At 48.9% G+C, this 21274-nt stretch overlaps 1 protein-coding gene and 1 pseudogene across 2 annotated transcripts in view; one reads left to right on the plus strand and one right to left on the minus strand.

The window, feature by feature from the left end:
- Positions 1 to 4566: 4566 nt before the first annotated feature.
- Positions 4567 to 21274, plus strand: part of CAMK1G (calcium/calmodulin dependent protein kinase IG) — a 29267-nt gene continuing 12559 nt past the window's right edge. The window contains exons 1-3 of one of the 2 annotated variants that reach the window (XM_030872918.2): positions 4567 to 4759; positions 13677 to 13797; positions 19629 to 19757. In XM_030872918.2, coding sequence (XP_030728778.1) covers positions 13706 to 13797; positions 19629 to 19757 — 221 coding nt within the window. In that variant the 5' untranslated portion in view covers positions 4567 to 4759; positions 13677 to 13705. Of the gene's footprint in view, positions 4760 to 6237; positions 6380 to 13676; positions 13798 to 19628; positions 19758 to 21274 lie in introns of those variants that run through there. The other variant, XM_060294080.1, reaches the window with a different exon arrangement.
- LOC132596842 (small ribosomal subunit protein eS25 pseudogene) lies at positions 18900 to 19275 on the minus strand (annotated as a pseudogene).

The raw sequence follows: 21274 nt of genomic DNA on the forward strand, positions 1-21274 counted from the left end.
GGAGAGTCGTGACTGATTCCGCCAGCTATGGATACAGAAATATATGCAAGTAATGATGGACACGGAGGAGGAAGGTACAGCAATCTCTGTCGAGGACCAGAAGCAGGTACCCACATAGAAACTGACTACGTCATCAGCCAAAAATCCAAAGCCCAGGGTGATAGTCTTATTCTGCCCCCCATTTCTTCCTGGAACATGGCATATACCAGGACTGGGCTCATTTGGGAATGTGACTCAAGGCAACAAAGGTGAAAGATTCTTCTAGCCATAGACACACAGCAAACACAAAGGGGGGGGGGATCAGGTGAAAATCTACTCATCTCGTCGGGCATCCAACCTGCAGGATCCAGTGCCACCCCCGGTCCCACCCAGTGTAGAGCTAGATATAGCTGAATGCTTGCTGAACCTTAGCAGAGGCTGAGTAGGATAGGAAGATGTGCAGGAAGCACATAGGATGAATCATGGGAAAGAAGAGAAGAAAGAGAAAGTTCGGATGTCATGGGCTGCGACCTTCCTCCCTAGGCGGAGGGGCCATGGGGAAGCAGCCAGAGACGCTGACTGAATGGCCCACCCAACACCCAACTCTGCAGACTCTAAAGAAGTTGGAAGATGCAGTGCAAACCAGAAGAAGTGAACTCTTTTATATATTCTTCTGGATTCTGTGGTGGGGAGGGGTAGCCCGTGGTAGCCTGTTACTAATGGACTGAATTCTTGCTCCTACCGTTAACGGTGTCAAACTCAGGACACACCAGAAAACTCTCTTTTGCAAACCTTTGTGGAACATGCTCTCTGCCAGGCAATATGGTGGTTATAGAGGTAATTGAGACATGGTTTGTACCCTTAGAGAACTTGTCACTTCTGGGCAACCTTGACATGCATCAGACCAATTTCCATCTCAGTGGAGCAGGGTGGATGCCATTGTAGAGACGGGCTTTGGGAGAACAGAGAGGGTGGTCCATTTTGCCTGTGGGCCCAGGGAAGGGTGCTTAGGAGAGGAGACGTTTTACAGGTTCACTTCAAATAAAAAGATGAGCACATCACAGGCTGCAGGAACAATGCACATCATGCCTATTCCTGGAAGAACTAGAAATCTGCTGCCTGATTTTTAAAACAAATACTAAAGTAACAAGTATTACATTGTGCTAGCCTGTCTCTGCTATCCTGTCATTTCCATTCTCTGCCCCCATCCTCACTCCCTGTGCCCATTCCATTCTCTATTAACCAACTTCAGTGGGAAATGTGTTATGACATCAATGGGATTTGTTCCTTGGTGGCCCCTCCCCCTCTCATTATCTTTCCCATCATACTTTGAAGGCCTTGTGTGATTTTCTCCTTTTCCTGCTTCACCAGCAGCAATTGGGGATCCTCTCTCTCCAGCTTCCACTGCCCAGCCACAATGCACTTCTCTGTCTTTCCAATAGGTATGGCTCCTTTCCACCCCAGGACCTTTACACTTGCTGTTCTTTGGTGTCTCCAACTGTTCTTGTAGCTAATTCTCCTTTCTTCTGATTCCAGTTTGAAAGTCACTTCCTTGGGGCTAGTAAGATCCCCTTATCACATGCTTTCTTAAAGCCCTAAACTGTTCATAGTATTTATCACAACTGTAATGATCTGTATTTGTTTAAAATCTGACAATACTGCTAGAGCACAAGGCCCATCAGGACAGAGACTGTGCCTACTGTGTTTACTACTGTATGCTCAGAGCCCAGCTTACTGCCCAGGACAGAGTAGGTGCTCACAAATATTTGTTGCATGAATGAACGAATGGATATAGTTTTCCCTTCCCTTTTCCACCCTGGCACCTCATTATGTCTTGTCATTTCCTATCCAGAAAGCTCAATCTGAGATCTAATTAAATGTAAAAGACAGGGCTTCCCTGGTAGCGCAGTGGTTGAGAGTCCGCCTGCCGATGCAGGGGACACAGGTTCATGTCCCGGTCCGGGAAGATCCCACATGCCGCGGAGCGGCTGCGCCCGTGAGCCTGCGCGTCTGGAGCCTGTGCTCCGCAACGGGAGAGGCTGCAACAGTGAGAGACCCGAGTACCACCAAAAATAAAATAAAAGCACAGACCAAGGGGAGGCAAGAATGTGCTCTTCGACAGACAAAAGGATTGCTCTGTCCTCATGAGTGCACCTCCCTTTTCTCTCCTTACCCCAACCACAGGAAGACCCCCTTATTTTGTTTATTTGGGGGATAAGTGCGACCACACGGGAGCAGCAGAGGTGAGGACCTGGTGAGTACACTTAGCCACTTCTCCTTTTGCCAGCATCACCTGTGAACTAAATAATAGCTTGATAAGCTCAGACCCACACCAATCATTTTGGGGTGAAAGGAGGAAGCTGATGGGCAATGGCACCCCCTTCAGGCTGCTCCTTTCTTCTCTCTACCCCTGCTCCCTCTTGTTTCCAGCCAGCCCTCACCCCCTCAGGTCTCAGTGACTGCAAGGCTCGTCTGCTGATTTTCCAGTCTCCGATTTTCCCAGCGTCAGGCACATCACCACTGGGTTCCCATCAACATCCTTGCTTAAAAACTTGCAATGACACTCTACTGCCTTTGAGGGTAAGTCCAAAGCCCTCGCTGCTTCAATACTAGACACTCTAATCTCTCACTGCATTGCAGGTCGTCGTATCCAGCACACACCTTGTATGTTCCAAGCTCTGTGTTTTTCCTAATCCCATCCCACCCACCACACCTCCCATATCTGGTCCTACTCGTCCTTAAGGCTCAGGCTGACTCCCATGAAACTTTTCCATGAAACCTTTCCTGACATCTCCAGCCCACAGCCGGCTCCGCATGGCCTCATCTCTGGTGACAACATGAGTTAATAGCATCCTATCTAGCTATTAATTGATCTCCGATTGTTCTCTGTGTTTTAGTTTATGTGTAATAAATATTTGGTTGAATTGTTGATTGGAGAAAACATAACGAAACGGCCATTACAAGAATCTGAACCGAGCCAAAATGCAAGCACAGGGATGTATGTGCGCATGCATGTGTGTGCACGAGTGTGCATGTGTTATCAAGACAAAAGCTCTCTTCCACCTCCTTGGGAAACATTTTCTAGTCACCTGTATCAATACCGGAGCAGTGGATGTGCCCCACTCCGACCTCTGATGTCTGGCGTATGACCCAGTCAGTACCTGCAAAAACGTCCACCTTCTGAATTCAGCATAAAGAGGCAACACTTTCTCCCATGCCACCCAACATCTGCTGAACCTAATTCTGTGTCCACAGCCGAGAATTCATTCCCGGCACTCTGGCTCGCCAAGACCAGCAGTGTGCCGGTGGATGGGAGGGAAGGGGGAGGAGGGAAGAGGATGCTGGTGGGTTGGCTCACTTAACTATCCCAGGGGACTACCTCACCCAGGAACCAATTAGAGTCTAGTCTAGTCTATTACAATAATACCCAAGAGAAGAGAAGAGGGGCCTGAATTAAGATTGTAGAGGTGAAAATATAAAAGCGGCAGCATTTACTTACTGTCTTTTGTGTAAGAAAGGGGGCCAGGGAATATATATATTATTTTGTTTGTTTCTGCATGAAATACTGGAGAGATACACAAGAAAGTAATAAAAGTGGCCACCTGTAGAGGGCAGGGTAGGGGGAAGGGGTGGGTGGGGAGTGGATGGAGTGAGACACCTCTATGTATGACTTTCAATAGAGTTCTGATTTCTGACCCACATGAATGTGTTGTTTATTCAAAAAAACACAAACGATAAAAAATGGAAAGGCAGGGGCTTCCCTGGTGGCGCAGTTGTTGAGAATCTGCCTGCCAATGCAGGGGACATGGGTTCGAGCCCTGGTCTGGGAAGATCCCACATGCCGCGGAGCAACTAGGCCCGTGAGCCACAACTAATGAGCCTGCGCTTCCAGAGCCTGTGCTCCGCAACAAGAGAGGCCGCGACAGTGAGAGGCCCGCGCACCGCGATGAAGAGTGGCCCCCGCTTGCCACAGCTAGAGAAAGCCCTCGCACAGAAAAGAAGACCCAACACAGCCAAAAATAAATAAATAAATAAAATTTTTTTTAAAAAAATGGAAAGGCACAATTTAAAAGCTAAGAGCTTCCAGAAGGAGGGGAATGGTCTCCTGGGGTCCAATGGGTTAGAACTGAGAAGAGGATGGTAGATTTGGGGATCAGAATGCTTTGCTTCTAGAAACAGGTGAGAGGGGTGAAACCATGCAGCATTGGGCCCCCCGAGGGATATCCAAGTGCTTCCCCCATTTTATAAGACACTGAGGGTTCTGTAGTCTCTGCTTTCAGCCAGTATAGATATCCTATTGCTCAGGAAGGTATTTTAAACAACATACACCAGCAACTGAGTGGTTAAGAGGGAAACGGAGGCAGGCAGTCTCTGATTTTCTATTATCACCCCATTCAGGCCAATGGAAACCTTCAATTTGATGTTTTGTTTTTGCCTTTTATGTTTTCCCTCTCTCCATCACACACTTCCATGAAAATACAATCACACACACACACACACACACACACACACACAGCATAAAAGGGCCCCCTTGCAAAAGGATTTTTCTGGATCTGCTCAGAGGGAAGGAAAGGCAGAGGAAAGGAAGGAGAGATGCAAGCCGCCCTAGCTACTTTTCCTCCCCTTTAAGGCTGCCTGGTTACAGTCCTAGGAAAGAAAACCCCTGCATTCCTCCCCTTTAATTCGGTTTATTGTTGAAGCGCTGGAGCAAGCTAATCCTCACAGACCTGTAGGAGCTGGAGTGGGAGGGCCACGGGCACCGTTCTCTCGGATTCCCTGGGTAAGATGAACCTGCTTCTTTATTTGGTTTGAGGAGGTTTCTTTGTTTAGCGGGAGGCTCGTGGCACCAAGAGAGTGGGTTTGAAGAGCCACTCTTGCAAGCAACTTGGGTGTTTATTTCAGCCCCAGTTCCTGTCTTGCCTGACTCTCAAGGTATCAAGGGGAAGTTGTAGCTGCCTTGGAAGATAAGTCTGAATGGGTGTCCGGGTAGGACCTCTGTGGAGATTATCTGGCCATCACTTCAGGGTTGGCTTGAGTGGGAACCTTTCGCACTCCTGGGCAAAGAAAAGGGAGCAAAATATCTGTATGTGACCCTCCTGCCATGCCTGCTTGCATTTAGGGACAGCCCTCTGGGCTCTGTTCCTGGGAGGGGCTGTCCATCTGCAGGGTGTCAGGATCTCCAGCGCCCTTGCACCCCTCCCTCCTGCTCAGCCTTCATTTCTTAACCTATCAGACCCCATCTGTCAAATGGGGCAATGCCCTGTTTTGGTTCTCCCCACCTGTCTAGGTTGTTGTGAAGATTAGGAGAGTCAGTGGGCAAAAAGGAGGTTTGTAAGCAGTCAGTGGCTCTGCAGACCCAAGGCAGGCAGACCAGCCTCAGTGCCTCCTGGCAGGGTCTGTGGCCCAGAGCCCGCTCCTGTCCCCCGCTGCGTTAGGATGCAGAACTCAGCAGGGACACCGCTGTCAGTCACCTTCCTCAGGGGCAAGTCTCTCTCCCTTCTGTCTTTAAACTTCCCTAGTTCAGTTCTCAGGTAAAAATGGTAAAAGGAGGTCTGGACTCACCACCACCCGCATCCGCACTGTGGCCCCTTCTTTCCACGTAACTTTGACGCACAAACATTAACCCTGAGGCTCCCGGGGACGGCTGCCGGGGCTCTCGCTGCTCTTCTAGCAGCAGTGCGTGGCTGGCCAGCTGCTTGCTCTGGAGCCAGATCAGTTGATGAGGAGGAAAATCTCTGAGAAGGGTCAAGAGAGTCAAGCAGGTTCCATCTTGGGTGGGAAGGTGATCTTTCCCAGATCAGAGGCTGGAGACAGCCCGGCCCCTGGCAGTCCTACTGACTTAAGCTTAACTAGGGCCAAAGACAAGACCCAATAGGCCATAATACAAAGTGCTTAGTAATACCTGATATGGGAACCACACTCTACAGTGAGTAATGTGCTTTTAATTAATCATCTTTAAGACAAGCCCATTGGGCTGGTGGGGCAAAGAGTGGTTCCACTGAGACTCTACAAGGCAAAGCTGGATACTGGTGAAATCCATTTGATGACAATAGCATTTGAACCCAGATCTTCTGACCTAGTCGGTGACCTTTCCGTGATATTACAGATAGCTACGGTGCAGGTGTGAGTGTGGGTGTTTTTCTGTGTATTAAGAGCACTCTTCAGAAAGATAGGGCAAAACTTTGGGAAAGAAGCTCAAGGTTAGAGTGAGAAAAGGTTTGAGCTGGAGCCAGAAGCCACTTAGGCAAGAGACAGATGGCCAGCCCCAGAGTCAGTGTTGAGAAATCTGAGTGTTCCCGGGATCCAACCTTCCCCAGATCATCCGAGCCAGCCATGCGTTCCAGGGGGAATCAGTTGGTTGGTGGGATTACAGGAGAGCATCCTAAGGATGAGGGCGGAGGTAAGTGAAATTCCAACAACCACCCGCAGGAAAGAGGCGACAGGTTACGTGGTGGGGGACAGGGAGACTGCTTTTGGGGTCTGATGGACTGGGGCTCATGCCCGGCTCTGTCACTTGCTATCTGTTTGATTTGGGGCATTTTTCTTAATATTTCTACCCATCAGTACCTCAACTATGAAATGGGGTTAACGATACCCGATACCTACCTTGAAAGACATTAAATGAGACAATGGCAGGTAAAGCGCCCAGCACGGGGATCACCCAGGTGATCAGTCTGGGGCAGCGAATACCTTAGGGCCTGGGAGCAATTCTGCAATTCTGGCTGCAACTACAAAGAATCTCCTTCCGAGAGACCAGCGCCTCCCTGACCCCCTGTGCCCCAGTCACGCACGTACACGCGGCCAGGACTAAACTGATATCCCTGAGTGACGGGGCCCAGCCGCAGCCTGCCAGAGGCAGCGGAGTGAATGGGCTGCAGCATGAATGGGGGTGGGGGGGGCAGCTCTCTCCAAGCGGGCTGCGTGCCAGCCCTACAAGTGCTGGTGCATGGCCACGGTCGAGGGCGAGGGGACTGGGGGTTAGCAGCTACCCCCGTGGAAAGCAAGCTGGTGATGGTGCCAGGGAGCTGCACGGGTTGTGGATGACCGTCACACCCGTGTCCTGGAGTGGGGGAGGGGGAGGGGGAGGCTGGGAACTCAGAGCTTCTTGTGGCTCTTGCCACAGCCATTCTGAGCTCAGCCCGTCCTTCCTCCTGTTCCGTCTCCCCGGGTGGAGGTCTCTCCTCTCACCTTCCAGGGGGCGCAGTACAGTGAGCCTCTTGCGTGCGAGTGGGTCTTAAAGGCAGCGTGTGGCAGACACACAGTTACACCTATGACTCTCGAACCCTGCTTAGAAAGGTACCCCAGTGGAGACCAGCCCATGGAGAAACCCAACCCAGGCAGTGTTAACTCTGTGCTCCAACAGATCTCTGCCTTCTTGGTTGCTAAAGTAGTTGGTTTGCATTTCAGGGCTACATGTATGAAAAATGATACGTCTTCAAACACTTTAGAATCAGAGTGAGATGCGGGTCACACTTGAGAGGCATGTGGGAGCCGAGACCAGCTGAGGAAACAGCAGATTCACGTCTCCTGCTGTGTGCTCACCCCTATTTAAACTGTTTGCTTCCCCTCTCTCTGCTCAGTGTTTAATCCACGTGCCTATAAAGTGGGCTCACTGCACAGCACTTTAGAGGTTACAGAATGCTTTCATGCCTGTGGATGCACTGGAAGCCCCCAGGAATCCTGGGAACTAAACAGAGCAGGGATCATTAGTCCCATTCAGCAGATGAGGAAAATGAGCGCATTAAGAATAAGTAACACACCCAGCTCTCTCCAGTGACTCTTATGTGTCAACCCCTCAGCCACCAAACAAAGCAGCACAGAATTCTGGCTTGTCACTGCAGCAGGGTTTGATTAAACTTAAATGTGGGTTTGAGCCTGAAATAAACTGCAGGAGGCAATTGAAAAATGACCTTCCTCAGTGATTTTGGGAACAGAAACTGGCATGCACAGTTGGCCTTGGAGATGTCAGACTAGGGGGAGGGCCAGAGATGGAGCCGGTGTTCCTGGGAGGGTCTGTCCAGCCAGAAGTCTTCAGGAGCTTTTCAGGTCCAGAGCCCGAGCTCTGGCAAGCTGACCAGCCACTTCAGCTGCAGCCTATGAATTGGAAGTAGGTTCTGATGGCACACACAGACCCAGCCACGTGCCTGTGCACCAGGAGGAGAGCAGGGCTGGGAGTGATGACAGCAGGCTGCTGGAAATTTCATCTATTGCTCATTTATACAATCACAGAACATCAGAGCTGGCCCGGTCCCCACTTTCCCCAGTAGGCTCTGAGCAACCATAGATTCTCTGGATGCTAGTAAGTGTTGCAAAAGGAAAGAATTTACAGTTACAGTCTAGTAAAGTTGAGGGACACTCTAGGTTAAAGAGCATGAAGCAGGTGTCTTTAACAGCCCCCAGAGCCTTTAATAAGCTAACACGGAACATGAATCTCCAAAAAGGGGCAGTTAGCAAATCTGCTTTGCTTACAGAGAGTCTCCTAGGACTAATATTCTAAAAAACAAATGTCAAGGAACCCTAATCTAGTCCATTCTCCTCTTTTTACTAAGGAGAAAGGTGGAAGCCCAGAGATGTACAGTGATCTGCCTGGGGCTGCACACTTCTTGGTGCCGAGCCAAGACTGGAGGCAGAATTTGACCTCTTTCCAGTGTGCCTCTCAGCCCAGAGGATGAGGAGAAATCCAATATAGGCCAGAGTCCAGGAAACTGTGTCAGGCCAGACCCAGGAAAGAGAATGTCCCAGCTTTAGTCTTCAGGCCCCTTTATAACCAAACAATTTATATATTGCCATGATTCTGTGTGTCCCAACCTGGAGACAGGGAGCACATTCTCATGTGCTTATAAGACAACTGATAACCTCCCTCCCAAGACACACAGTCCTTTCGGAGTCATGCTCTCAAGGAATGGAGAACCCCAGAAGTGGTCTTAGGGTGGGCAAATTCCTCTGGGGTCAGTAAAGGAGCCACACCTGGTCCCGCAGGAAGGCTCTGAGGCTTGCCCACCATGCCTCCAAGTCATTCATGCCTCCTTGCTCAGAAGCCTCAAGTGAGAGCACTGGAGAAGGCTCTTCCCATAGGCAGAGTTGAGAGCCATTATCCGGAGTTGTAGGCTGCAGGGATGCTACTCGAAGATTCTCCCCTTCCATGTGTCCATCTCCTCTAGTTTACTCGTATCCAGCTTAGGAATCTACTGTGGGTTTGGGAAACATACATTGGATCGGACTGAACTGAATGCCTCTGGATTCAAACATGGTGCCCCCGAGATTCTGGGACGTCTCATCAGGTGGGGTGACACTCTGAAGCAATTAGCCCTGTTAATTAATTTTTTAAAAGCACCTCAGAGCAGAGTCTTAAGTGGCTATGACTCAAGATAGTAACCTTTGGCTAAAGAGGCCGTGTGGACCAGGGCAGGCAGGAGTGAGTGTCCAGAGAGAGGGTCCTGGGCAGGGTGGGGTCATAACATGACTTGGTACCTACGTAATATGGTGATGGCAATGAGGAGGCCCCTGAAGATAAATGTCACGTGCCTTCGGGTTCTGCCTGGGGCTAGTTGCTGCCCCTGTGAACAGCCGGAGCCTGGGAAGGAGAGAAGGACAGCAACGCTCCGTGAAAGAAGCATGTGAAGCGTGCCTGCCTCCTGGGCTCACAGCCTGAGCATCTCTCCGCAGCAACTCATAAATAGGCAGGCTGGATGCCACCCGCCTATTCCCAGAAGCTCAGAAAGCGCCACACTCAGGGGTAGCGTCCACCTCAGGACTGTGCCGCCTGCCCTTTAGGAATAACTTTTCCCTCCGTAGTCTCCTCCCCAGCTATGGAATTTTTTCCCAAGAGATCAGGAAGGTCATCTGTCATATGGAAGACCATACAACAGAGCAGGAACTAGGAGCCTGGTGTTGCCCTGTGGGGGTTACTTTAGAACCAAGTGAGAGCAATATTGGAGTTTCAACCTTCTCGGAATTTTTCTTTTTCTCTGAAAGGGCCTCAATTACAGAAGTCGAGAGAGGAGATGGAGGATTTTCAGGGAAAGAAGCAGGATGCAGCAATAGAACACCCCTGCCCCCCATCCCAGAGCCCACAGTGAGACCCCTAGCACACAGGGCACCGGGGCCCTGAGGTTTCTCCAAGGTCAAGGAGGGGTGGGAATGAACTGGAGTTTCAGATCAGGGTCCCTGAGCTTTCCATGCGTCTCTGAAGATGGAACTAAATTGTGAGGGCTGAGTGTATGGGAGGAGGGGTGGGCGGGAAAGATGTTTTCTTATAGCCAAGCTTAGGCTAAGAATACTATGTTTTTAAGCTATTTAAGAGCAATGGGAAAGAAGGAACAGTGAGTACAGATCTGCTAATGTGGTGGTGATGCTTCCTGGAAAGTGGACCCATCAATCCACGGAGGCTTCAGAAGGGGGAGTGACGCACGCCCCACTGATGGGCCTGTGCTGGAAAGAAGGCCCTTGATTGGCTCTTTCCTGGGAAAAGGGGCATCTACAGCCCAGTTGTTCTGTGGAGGGGAGACACAGAGAGGGAGTCACACAAACTAATCCTGTTGATAGGCTCCTTTTAAGGTCCAGCCCCTGGCCCTCATCCCCTACATCCTTCAAGACTTCTCAGCTGCCCTGTGTCTATACAGTAAGAAGCAATTGGTCCAAGCACAGCTCTGATAAGTGGAAGCTGCTAGATTTGGGTCTAAGAATCTGCAGAATCGTATCTGGCTAAAGATAGCCCTCTGTTCCAATATTTCATCTTCCCCAAAGCAATCTCTGCCAGTCAGGGTTCATTTGTCTCCACCTCGTAGACCGTGCCCTCGAAGTTTAAGATCAGCCCGCCATTGTATGCCCGGCGAGTCCTCCTCTGGCCCCTGCCTGTGCCCTGAACTGCTGTGGTCCCTGTGGGCTGCCATCCTGCCAAGAGGAACAAATCAGCAAATGGGCCTGGAGATACGAGGGTACACCAGGTCTACGTTGAGCTGTATCGAATGCTAAAGAATGCTTAACATTTCCCACGTGTGCTTTTCATAATAACAGCCACCAATTATTATATAGCCACGTTGCACATTTACACCCTAGACTAAAATGTACAAAGGAGATGTAGCTTCTTTATTTCCTATAAAATCTTCCCCATGAATACCCACCCTACCAGGCAGCAAAAACGGTACAAAGGGCAACTTTACATTTGAACTTGTCCATTACAGCATCTCAGGTTTCATAAAGGGTCTCATTTGGTTGATCCAGTATCTTTCAGGAAAACACAGCCTTGAGATGGTCTTTTCTCCTCCTGTTCATTTTCAAGGTAGCCTTTTGTGTTATAAGGTACTTACTTGACCTGTTTGTGGCAGGGGAGAAGGGGGCCCCCTACTTATCAGGGACCTCAGATCCCTGAGAACTCACAGAGGCTGACTAGCCACCTCTGAGGTGTGCCTGGTCCCATCTGGCCCCTGGGGCATCAGGCCGACATCCTCCACTAAAGGCCTGATTCCAGACATTTGCTTCCACGTGAGAAGCCCTGATTGTAGCCGTCTCTTCTTCTGGACCCTGGTTGACAGGAGCCCTAGCAACTCTATATCCCCTCACCAGGGCCGTGGGCAGAGGTGAGCCAGTAAACGTTTAACGTCTGATTCTTGGGGGATGGGGCGGGGAGTGAAGGAGAAGCCCTGATGGTAGCGTTTGCCTGTTCCCATGGTGTAAATACTCCCACTGTGGTCAATTCCAAGCTAACAACATGAGGCCACTGAGCATGGAGTTTGGTCAGCCGTGGGTCCAGCCCCGACAGGCCCTGAGGAACTTCTGACCCTGCAGGTCATGTGACACTGACTCACTCACCTCCCCCATCTGGGCCTGTCCCATGATGACTGTTAAATGTGTTGAAGTCAGAGTTCCTCCAAGGCTTAGGGTCTCCCACCAGCAGAGTCCTGGGGAGCCCCTCCACCCATGTCACCGATCTCCCCCATTCCTAGATGGATGTTTACTACAAGAGGGTGAAAACAAGATGTGTGTTTCTGACAACTACACCGTCTGTCTCCCCATCTCCTTCTCAGGATCCACTTGGGCCAAAATCGTCAGTCTTTCCACACCTCTTCCTCCTAGCAAGGACCATCCTTGTGTCACATTCTTCTTATTTCCAGGGTCTTAAGCCTCACAGTTGTCACTTAAAGGCAGAAAAGTTTTCCCCCTGTATCACAGAACCTATTTTATGACGTGAGTCCTCCCCTGACCTTCATCTAAATAAGACCCTTCCTGATTATCCCTCTAACAAGCTCGGGTTTTGTTCTTTTATGATCTACCCACACTTTGTCACTGTATACATGTTAGCTGACTTGTTCGCTTCCTGACCCCTCCAGCCTCCTGGCCCTAGGAAGGCAGAGCCCTCACCCGTGTTCTTCACCTGACCACCGGGTTATACACTAAGTACCATAAGTAATTTTACCTTGCAATGAAATGTAACAGGAACTCATTTGTCTAAAAACGTATTGAAAAACATTAATTAAGACACTAGAGCTAGGTGTCAGGGGGCTAGAATGCAGTGTGATACAGTGAGGGATGCATAGCTTCTGTTCCTAGTCTTGCCTAAGAAATCTAGACTGTAAACAATTAGCTCTATAACCTTGGCTAGATTATCTGATCTTCAGATAATCATTCTGAATCATCCTTATAAAAGATTTGAGATCTGCTCTATCTACCTCACGAGAAGCTAAGACCACTTCTCTGGTTCTCCATTTCTCATTACATCAGTCAGGGTCCCAACAGGAAACAGATGACGTATATTGATCGACAAGGAGAGTTTACCGAAGGTATTATTTAGAGGGATACAGTCAGGGTACATATACGTACAGCCCCTGGCACATTATAGGTGTTGACTGTTGAATAAATATGGTATTGAGAGAACTCATGTAAGCTCAGGACACAATTCAACTCAGATTTTAATGAATAACTGTTTTTCCAGCACTGTGCTAAATGTGGTGGGAATTGCAGAGGAAACACAATGCTCATTCATCTAATATTCATTCATTTAACCCATAAGTTAAGAACAGTAATGACTGGAGGTGGCATCAGAGCTGTGATAATAGAAAGAAGGGCGGCTGACCCGGTAGTCTGAATAAATACTTGGGCGATTACTTGGTATCTTAAGAAACAGCCCAGATGCCTTCAAGGTGGATAGTCCCATGTTAATCATTCGTGTATGTCTTATCACGCTTACATATGTTTGTACAAAGTGGATTTTCCACTACTAGACTCTAAACTCCATGAGGATGGGGCAAGCACAATGGGCATGCAGTAGACGGTCAATAAAATTTGTCTTGGTAGCTTAAAAAGCAAATGGAGGGCTTCCCTGGTAGCGCAGTGGTTGAGAGTCCGCCTGCCGATGCAGGGGACACAGGTTTGTGCCCCGGTCCGGGAAGATCCCACATGCCACAGGAGCGGCTGGGCCCGTGAGCCATGGCCGCTGAGCCTGCGCGTCCGGAGTCTGTGGTCCGCAACGGGAGAGGCCACAACAGTGAGAGGCCCGCATACCGCAAAAAAAAAAAAAATTAAAAAAAAAAGCAAGTGGAGAGAATAAGTCTTATTTTTGCCAATTACCCAGGTTTTGCTTCCAGTCCTTCCTTCCAGTTGTTACATGCAGGATGTATTTTAGATTCTTTTTACAACTTGTTCTCATCCGATTGGAGGAATTATCTGATCAGACCCTTTCTTCCCTTCCTCAAACCAAGCATCCGCAGAAGCTTCAACTCTGGAGGCAATGGGTCGGAAGGAAGAAGATGACTGCAGTTCCTGGAAGAAACAGACCACCAACATCCGGAAAACGTTCATCTTCATGGAAGTGCTGGGATCGTGAGTCCTGGGGCTGAGGATAGGGTGGCCGGGCTGCCTGCTGTGGGGAGTCGGGAAAGAGTCATCCTGGGCCAGCAGAGAATGATAAACTGGGCTGAGGCTGCTGTAACACTATCTCAGTAGCTCTCAGGAGATAGAGTAGGGGCTTCAGGGGGTAGATTAGGGAAAGGCACCTTGGGGTAATACAGAGGACAATCCAGCCCTTTCCCCAGGGTTCTGCCTCCTTCATTCCAGAGGCCCCCGCCCTGCTTCCAGATCTGTGACAACTTGTGAGTCCTGCCCTGGTTGCAGGAAAGAGGAGTTCTGGAGCATCTCTGGAGACTCAGTGACTCTAGAACCTTCCTGGGCCTCCTCACCCAGCTTTCTCATTTCCCCCCTGCAGTGAACAGGTCAAACCCACTGTCTGCTATAGACAGAAAAAGGAGCTTCTGAGGCTTGGAGAGTGGATGGGTTACACACACCTGAATCGGCTCCCACCACCACCATCCTTTCTGCTCCATATTTAAGTACCATGTTGGAAAAATAAAGTCACACTGTAGCCAAACTCCTACCAGCCTCTGGGGTGTCTGTTCCTTCCCCCTTGACAATGATTACATGGCTGGTGGAGCAGAGACAGCCTGTCTGGAACTGACTCTCCACTTAGTCCCACTCCTCCTCCGAGAGGTCACAGCCTCTGACACAGGCTGGCACCCACTCCAGGCCACCAGCTCCCAAGGCCTCAGAACCCAAGCTGGTCAGCCAGTTAGTCTGGGCTAATTGGGCTGGGGACATGAGGGGCCCTTAGTGGGCTGTCCACTCAAGCCAGCTTTCCCTTTAGCCAAATTGGCTAAGTTTAGTCCCCTCCGCCTGGCTAGGAGGCAGTGACCTCAGGCAGCGACAGCTGCCTACACTCTCTCTGCAGCCGTAAAGGAGTCAGCTCGGCCCTGAGAGAAGGCCTCTGAGCCCTCCCATCCCAGGCAAGGGTGACACTCCGCACACAGGGGGATCTCAGCGGCCGCCATGGTCATCAGAGCCTCCACCCTCCATGGAGGGCCATTGTAAAGTTGCGGGTGGCTAGAGAGGGGATTTGGGGCAGGAGAGAGAGACAACGCCCATGAGTGAATCTGAAATGATTTGCTAAGCAGCCCAAAAATCCAGAGAAGGAGAGAGAAATAAGCCCAGGTTGACAAGAGCGTACTCACCAAGTGCTCAGATTTGTGCTATAGGATTCTGAGAGGCAGCACATGCCACCCTTACAGAGTTCAGTGAGGGCTGCCAAGCAGCTTCTAAACCCAAGAGGACATTGGAGCCACCTGGGGAGCTTATGCCTCTAACTTTTAACTGTGAAAATGTTTAAGTAAAGAAAAGGTGAGGGCTTCCCTGGTGGCACAGTTGTTGAGAGTCCGCCTGCCGATGCAGGAGACATGGGTTCGTGCCCCGGTCCGGGAAGTTCCCACATGCCGCGGAGCGGCTGGGCCCGTGAGCCATGGCCACTGAGCCTGCGCGTCCGGAGCCTGCGCGTCCGGGAAAGGCCACAACAGTGAGAGGCCCATGTACCACAAAAAAAAAAAAAAAAAGAAAAGGTGAAATAATAGTACAGTGAACTCCGATATACCCACCACCTAAATTCAATAGTGATTAACATTTTACTAATTTGTTTTACATACACACAAACACACACTCACACACACTGCATTGAACTATTTGTAAACAACTTGAAACATCATGACACATCACCTCTGAGTCCTCTGTCGGCCCTGCCTAAGAATGAGGGCATTTTCTTCTATGTTCACAAATATCATTGTCACACTCAAGAAAATGAATAATTCCCTAAAATCATCTTAGTCTAGGGAATTTTTGAAAAATACAAGTTCCTGGTCCCAGACTACTAAGCTGAAATTTAAGGGGCTAGGACCCAGTGGCCAGGCATCTATAAATATATATATATATATTTATTTATTTATTTATTTATTTATTTATTTATTTATGGCTGTGTTGTGTCTTCATTACTGCATGCAGGCTTTCTCTAGTTGCGGTGAGCAGGGGCTACTCTTCGTTGCAGTGCGCATGCTTCTTATTACAGTGGCTTCTCTTATTGCGGAGCACGGGCTCTAGGCGTGTGGGCTTCAGTAGTTGTGGCACGTGGGTTCAGTAGTTGTGGCTTGCGGGCTCTAGAGCACAGGCTCAGTAGTTGTGGCGCACGGGTTTAGTTGCTCCGCAGCATGTGGGATCTTCCTGGACCAGGGATCGAATCTGTATCCCCTGCATTGGCAGGCGGATTCTTAACCACTGCGCCACCAGGGAAATCCCAGGCATCTGTATTTTAAATGTTGCTGGTGGCTCTAATGTACCCAGCCCAGCACTAATTTGAGGGAAGCAGGTGGACAAGACAGGGCAAGTCACAGCTGTTGCAGCAGCTAAGGCTGAACAAAAGCTAAGAAGAAGTCACCTCTGTGGTGCTCAGGATGGGGACAGGCAGCCCCAGGCTGCAGACCCCACAAAGTTACCCAGGTGAGGTGCTCTCCACAGAGGGGGCAGCTAGACAGAGCTGATTCCCCTGTTCAGGAAGCACCAGAATCCCATGAAAAAGGCCCCTTTCCTCTAGTCCTCAGCTCCTCTGGAACAACCTACCAGGGAAAACAGGCTTTTGTGAAATTTGCCCAGATGCCACCCACAATTCCGGGGCCCTGGGTAGCTGTAGGGACACTGGGCAAAACTTGTCCATTACAGAAGGTACATCACCCAAGTCCCAGGCCTCCTCGTTTCACTGCCAAGGAAGAGATTTTTCTTCTTGGTTCCTCCCTTCCTCTCCATCACCCAGGCTCCCAGCAAGAGCAGAGAGCTATTCAGAGCAGGAAACGCAAATCAAGATCTATTGCGGCAAGCGTTTGCTCCTGGCTCTGAAGCCTCTGCCCATCTCGCCTTCTGACCCAAGCAACCTTGGCCACTCAAAACTAGCTCTCTGCTCCCCAGTCTGACAAATGGCACAATTAAGTCTTCTAATCCCTCTCCCCTGCCCCTGCCACACACACACACCCACACACATGCACACACACCACATCTCCCACCCCCACACACACGCACAATGCAAGGCTGCCTGAGCCCAAAGAGCAGTAATTACCACAACATTGCACAACCCTAGGAGATACCACAAACTGCAGGGTCCCCCAGGAAGGTTTGATCTCATTTTACAAGTGGACCCAGAGTGGGTATCAGCTTTGAAATCAGGGGACCATCCATGTGTGGTTCTAAAGATACAGGTGAAAGGGGAGAAATCTGAAGGTGGACCCAAGAACATCACAGGTGGAAGGAATCTTTAAGGCCGTGTGGTTCAACTCTCCTTTTACAATAGGGAAAGTGGGGTCTCAAGATGAGTAGAACACACAGATAATCCCAGTCCAAACTTCCTACCCATCCATCCACCCATCCACCCATCCACCCATCTATCCATCCATCCATCACACAAACACTGACTATCTTCCATATGCTGCCAGGCACAGGACCAGGTGCCTATCCAATTTGTCTCTCCTCGTTCCCCGTCTCACACTCTAGCAAAAGAGGCTGGATTACCCGAGGCAGCCCTGCCTCTCCCTGCTGTTTTGCACCTCTAGGCTTTTTCTCATGCTTCTTCCCCACCCCCACCTGAAACATCACTTCCAACTTGTTTTTTCCCTAGGCTAACTCTCACTGATCCCTTAAAACTGAGCTCAGTGTGTTCTTAAGTCAGAGGGCCACAAATGATGTGCTTCTCCGCCATCCCAAGTGGTCAGTTTGGACACATTAGGGAAAAGCGCCCTTTTCTCTAGCTTGCTGTCCAGAGCGAAAATGTTCTTCTAATTATAGTATGAAAAGGTACAGTGGCTCCAAGGTGATGGCATCTGCTGGAATTATACAGTGTGTAACCGCCCAACCATAGCAGAGGACCTGTCTTAAGTGTGCATTTTCTGTGGTCTCATAATACTTCCCGCTGATCTGTGTCTCTCACGCTAGATTCTAAGCTAGACCAATACGAATCCCAGTGCCTAACACGGAGAGGTTCTGTCAGCTCAACAAGTATTCATGTAATGCCTAATAACATTTTTCAAAGTGAATGTTAATTGCTCATTTGTCTGTGCTCTTCACTAATTTACAGGCTCCTTGAGAGCAGAAACACTTCCCTTTTTGTCTCTAGTGTCTAAGATTCAGTAGGTGCTCAATAAATCTTGATTAGAGGGATGAGTGAATGAATGAATGAATGAATAGAGCAAGCTCTGAAGGCTCTAATTAACTCAGTTCCAAGTGCAGCTGGGGGAAACAGGAAACACCAAGTATTTTCTAATGCAGATTGTGAATGTCCTTACACAAGCCTGATTGCTATCGGGGCTTCATGCTAGAATCCCCAGATGGCAGGGGAGAGGATGGCTCAGCTATTTCCTCACCTAAACGCTATCGCCTCTTGTTACAATCAGGTGTTCTCCCTACTGGTATTCAAATAATAATAGTACTAATAAGAATAATAGTATCTAGCCCATGTAGTTTACTAGATCTCAGGAAAACTTTTATGCACTTATGTCTATAACTCAGGTACTCTTCTAAACAACCTTATGAATCAGATACTATTGACATTCTCACTTTTCAGATGAAGAAACTGTGCATACGCAAGTTAAGTGACTTGTTACCCAAAAAGCTGAGGTTCTAACGTGGGCCATCAGGCTCCAGCATCCACCATTTGCTAACTGCTGTTATGGCCTTGTCTCCAGAGGACCCCCTTGAACCAAGAAGCCTGCAATTCGGAATCCTACCCTGTGTTCCCATTGGGTTCCATCGTTTCTGTCTTCAGACAGCCTGCCCAGAGCTGCTGAGTTCCATTTTGTCCTCACAGATCCTACTGAGCGAGAGGACGCTCACCTCCCTTGCCGCTCATCATTGGTTCAGGGCAATCATCGGTATCTAAAACAGATACAAGAGTCTTTTTTCTCTCACTGTCAGAGCCCTGTCTCCCAGTGCTACTTCCAACTGCCACACAGTGACCACACAGCACACAACATTGGGAGAAGCCAAGTAAATTGACTCTGCAGTGGCCTCTCTTTTCTTTTGATTTAATAAAATTTTATTTTTCAAAGTGTACACTTGGTGGGACCTGTTCATGCATCTTCACCAGCAGCTGGGGCATCTCAACCCTTGGTGTTTCTAGTGTAAATTACTTGAGCTCTATGTTTGAAAGCAGCTTAAAAATCCTTTACTAAGGAGCTCCTGAAGGGCTGCCCTGGCCAGGGAACCAGGAAGCTTCAGTCTCTCAGAGACTGCAGCTGGGGTTTATAAGCTTCCAGTTGGGAACTTCTTTACGGAGTTTCTCATATGTCGCTTTGTCAAACAAGACTAGTTATCGAGCTTGTCCCGAACTTTGCCTTTGGACCACTTCTTCTTTTTGGCCTTGCCCCCAGATTTGTTCACTGGGCCTCTGTCTTTCTTGGCCGACTTTCCAGCATCTTTCTTCTTCTTGACGTCCTTGGGCAGCATAGTGAAGCCGGGAGAGCAAGAGCTATCACTGCCGCCTCGCTAAGATCAGCAGTGGCCTCTCTTTAATGGGTTTGCCAAGTGGAGGGGAACCATTATCAAATTATGGAACTAGGCAAGGGTAGCCGCCTAGTCCCTGAGTCTGTAATAGAATCTTTTCTTTCCCACGTGACAGGTGAAAGAAAGAACACAAGGCCATGTCAGATGGGGTCTGCCATGGATACGGCTCCTCGGGGTGCCCACGATGACAATGAAATGACTTACCAGTCCCACCTTCTTTCATCTACCCATTTTGCCTCCAGCAATGCTCTCTACCGGCCAGTAATAATTTTTATCTCTTGGTGTCTTCTACTCAGAGGAGCTTTTTCAGAAGTTTTCCTGGTGAAGCAAAGGGTAACTGGGAAGCTCTTTGCCCTGAAGTGCATCAAAAAGTCGCCTGCCTTCCGGGACAGCAGCCTGGAGAATGAGATCGCTGTGTTGAAAAAGTGAGTGGGTCCTAGGGTTGGTCGAGTGCAACCGTGGGATCACAACATTTCCTTCACAAATTACCTTCGAGAAGGACTGGGGCTGAATTTCCACACCCAAAGGTATTACTCCCTTCGATTGAGCTAATGGGTCAGTTTGATCCATCAGCTATATTAGCCAGACAGCTGATTTTCTTTTTTTTTTTTTTTCAGCAAATTAACTAGTGATCAACTGATAGCAGAGTTGGTTTGTGTACATAAACCCCAGGGTAGTTAGCTCAAATGACCAAAAATCAGTTGAAGGCCAACACCAGGAAGAATCAATAATTAAGGAAGCAGCACAAGATTTGGAAATGAGCCTCAGTTTCTTCCAAAGCAAATGCAGGTTCAGCACCCCGACTATCATGAGGGAGCTGACACTAACATATCGTCAACTGTTTAGAGTGGGACTCATGAAATAAGCCCTTGTGGAACCCCTATGGTGAACCAAAAGTTTACTCGGCATCAAGACCACAAGGATGAAACCAACAACATTCCTTAGCCTCAGGAGCTCGCATTTTGTGAACAGAGTCAAAGGTGCCCATGAGTAGCACCAGTCCCGTTGGATGTGAGCCACACAGCAAAAGGCATAGTTCAGAGGAGACAGAGATGCAGGTTGCCTATATGTGTGTTTTCACGAGTATGTGTTTCAGGTACATTTTCAAAGAAGACAGACCTTGATGGATGAGTAGAATTTTGTGGAGGCAGGAGGGGCAGTACAGAAAGGGAAGTCTGGCCAAGAGTAGTGTCAACTTTAACACAGAATCATGGACGGGCAAGGGATGTTAGGCGAGAGTTAGAACTGGAAGCCCCTGAACTGAGAGTGAGTACCGTCAAGGGACAGGAGATGAAACTAAAATGGTCAAGTGGAATCTGATAATAAAGGGTCTTAGATGCCGTGATAAAGAATGTTGACTTTATTCTGTGGGCAAAGAAAAGTCATCAAAGGATTTTAAGTCAAAAGTCCCATGATCGGATTTATATTTTAGAGCCATCCCTCTTAAGCATGGTGGTGGAGGATGGATTGGAGGATGCCAGTCTAGAGGACAGGAGACCAATTGCCAGACTTTCTCAATAATCAAGGCAAGGGATGAGGACGCAAGCAAAGGTAGTGGCAAGATCACGTGGTGGCAAGAAGACTGGGTTCAAGAAATTTTTCAGAGAGAGAGGTGATTAGGTTTGGGGGTTGGCTGGTAGGAGTGTAAAAAAGAAAAGCGTTAAAAAGGCCCTGAGAAAGTAGGATCTCAAAGAGATATTTGTACACCCACGTTCATAGCAGCATTATTCTTAATAACTAAACCATGGAAGCAACTCAAGTGTCCATCAGTGGATGGACGGATAAGCAAAATGTGGATATACATGCAATGGAATATTGTTCAGTCTTAAAAAGGAAGGAGATTCTGCAGTTTGTTTGCAACATGGATGAACTTTGGGGACATTATGTTAAATGAAATTAGCCAGTCAGAAAAAGATACATACTGTATGATCCCACTTATATG

Source organism: Globicephala melas, chromosome 1, assembly GCF_963455315.2.
Source record: "Globicephala melas chromosome 1, mGloMel1.2, whole genome shotgun sequence".
Taxonomy (NCBI): domain Eukaryota; kingdom Metazoa; phylum Chordata; class Mammalia; order Artiodactyla; family Delphinidae; genus Globicephala; species Globicephala melas.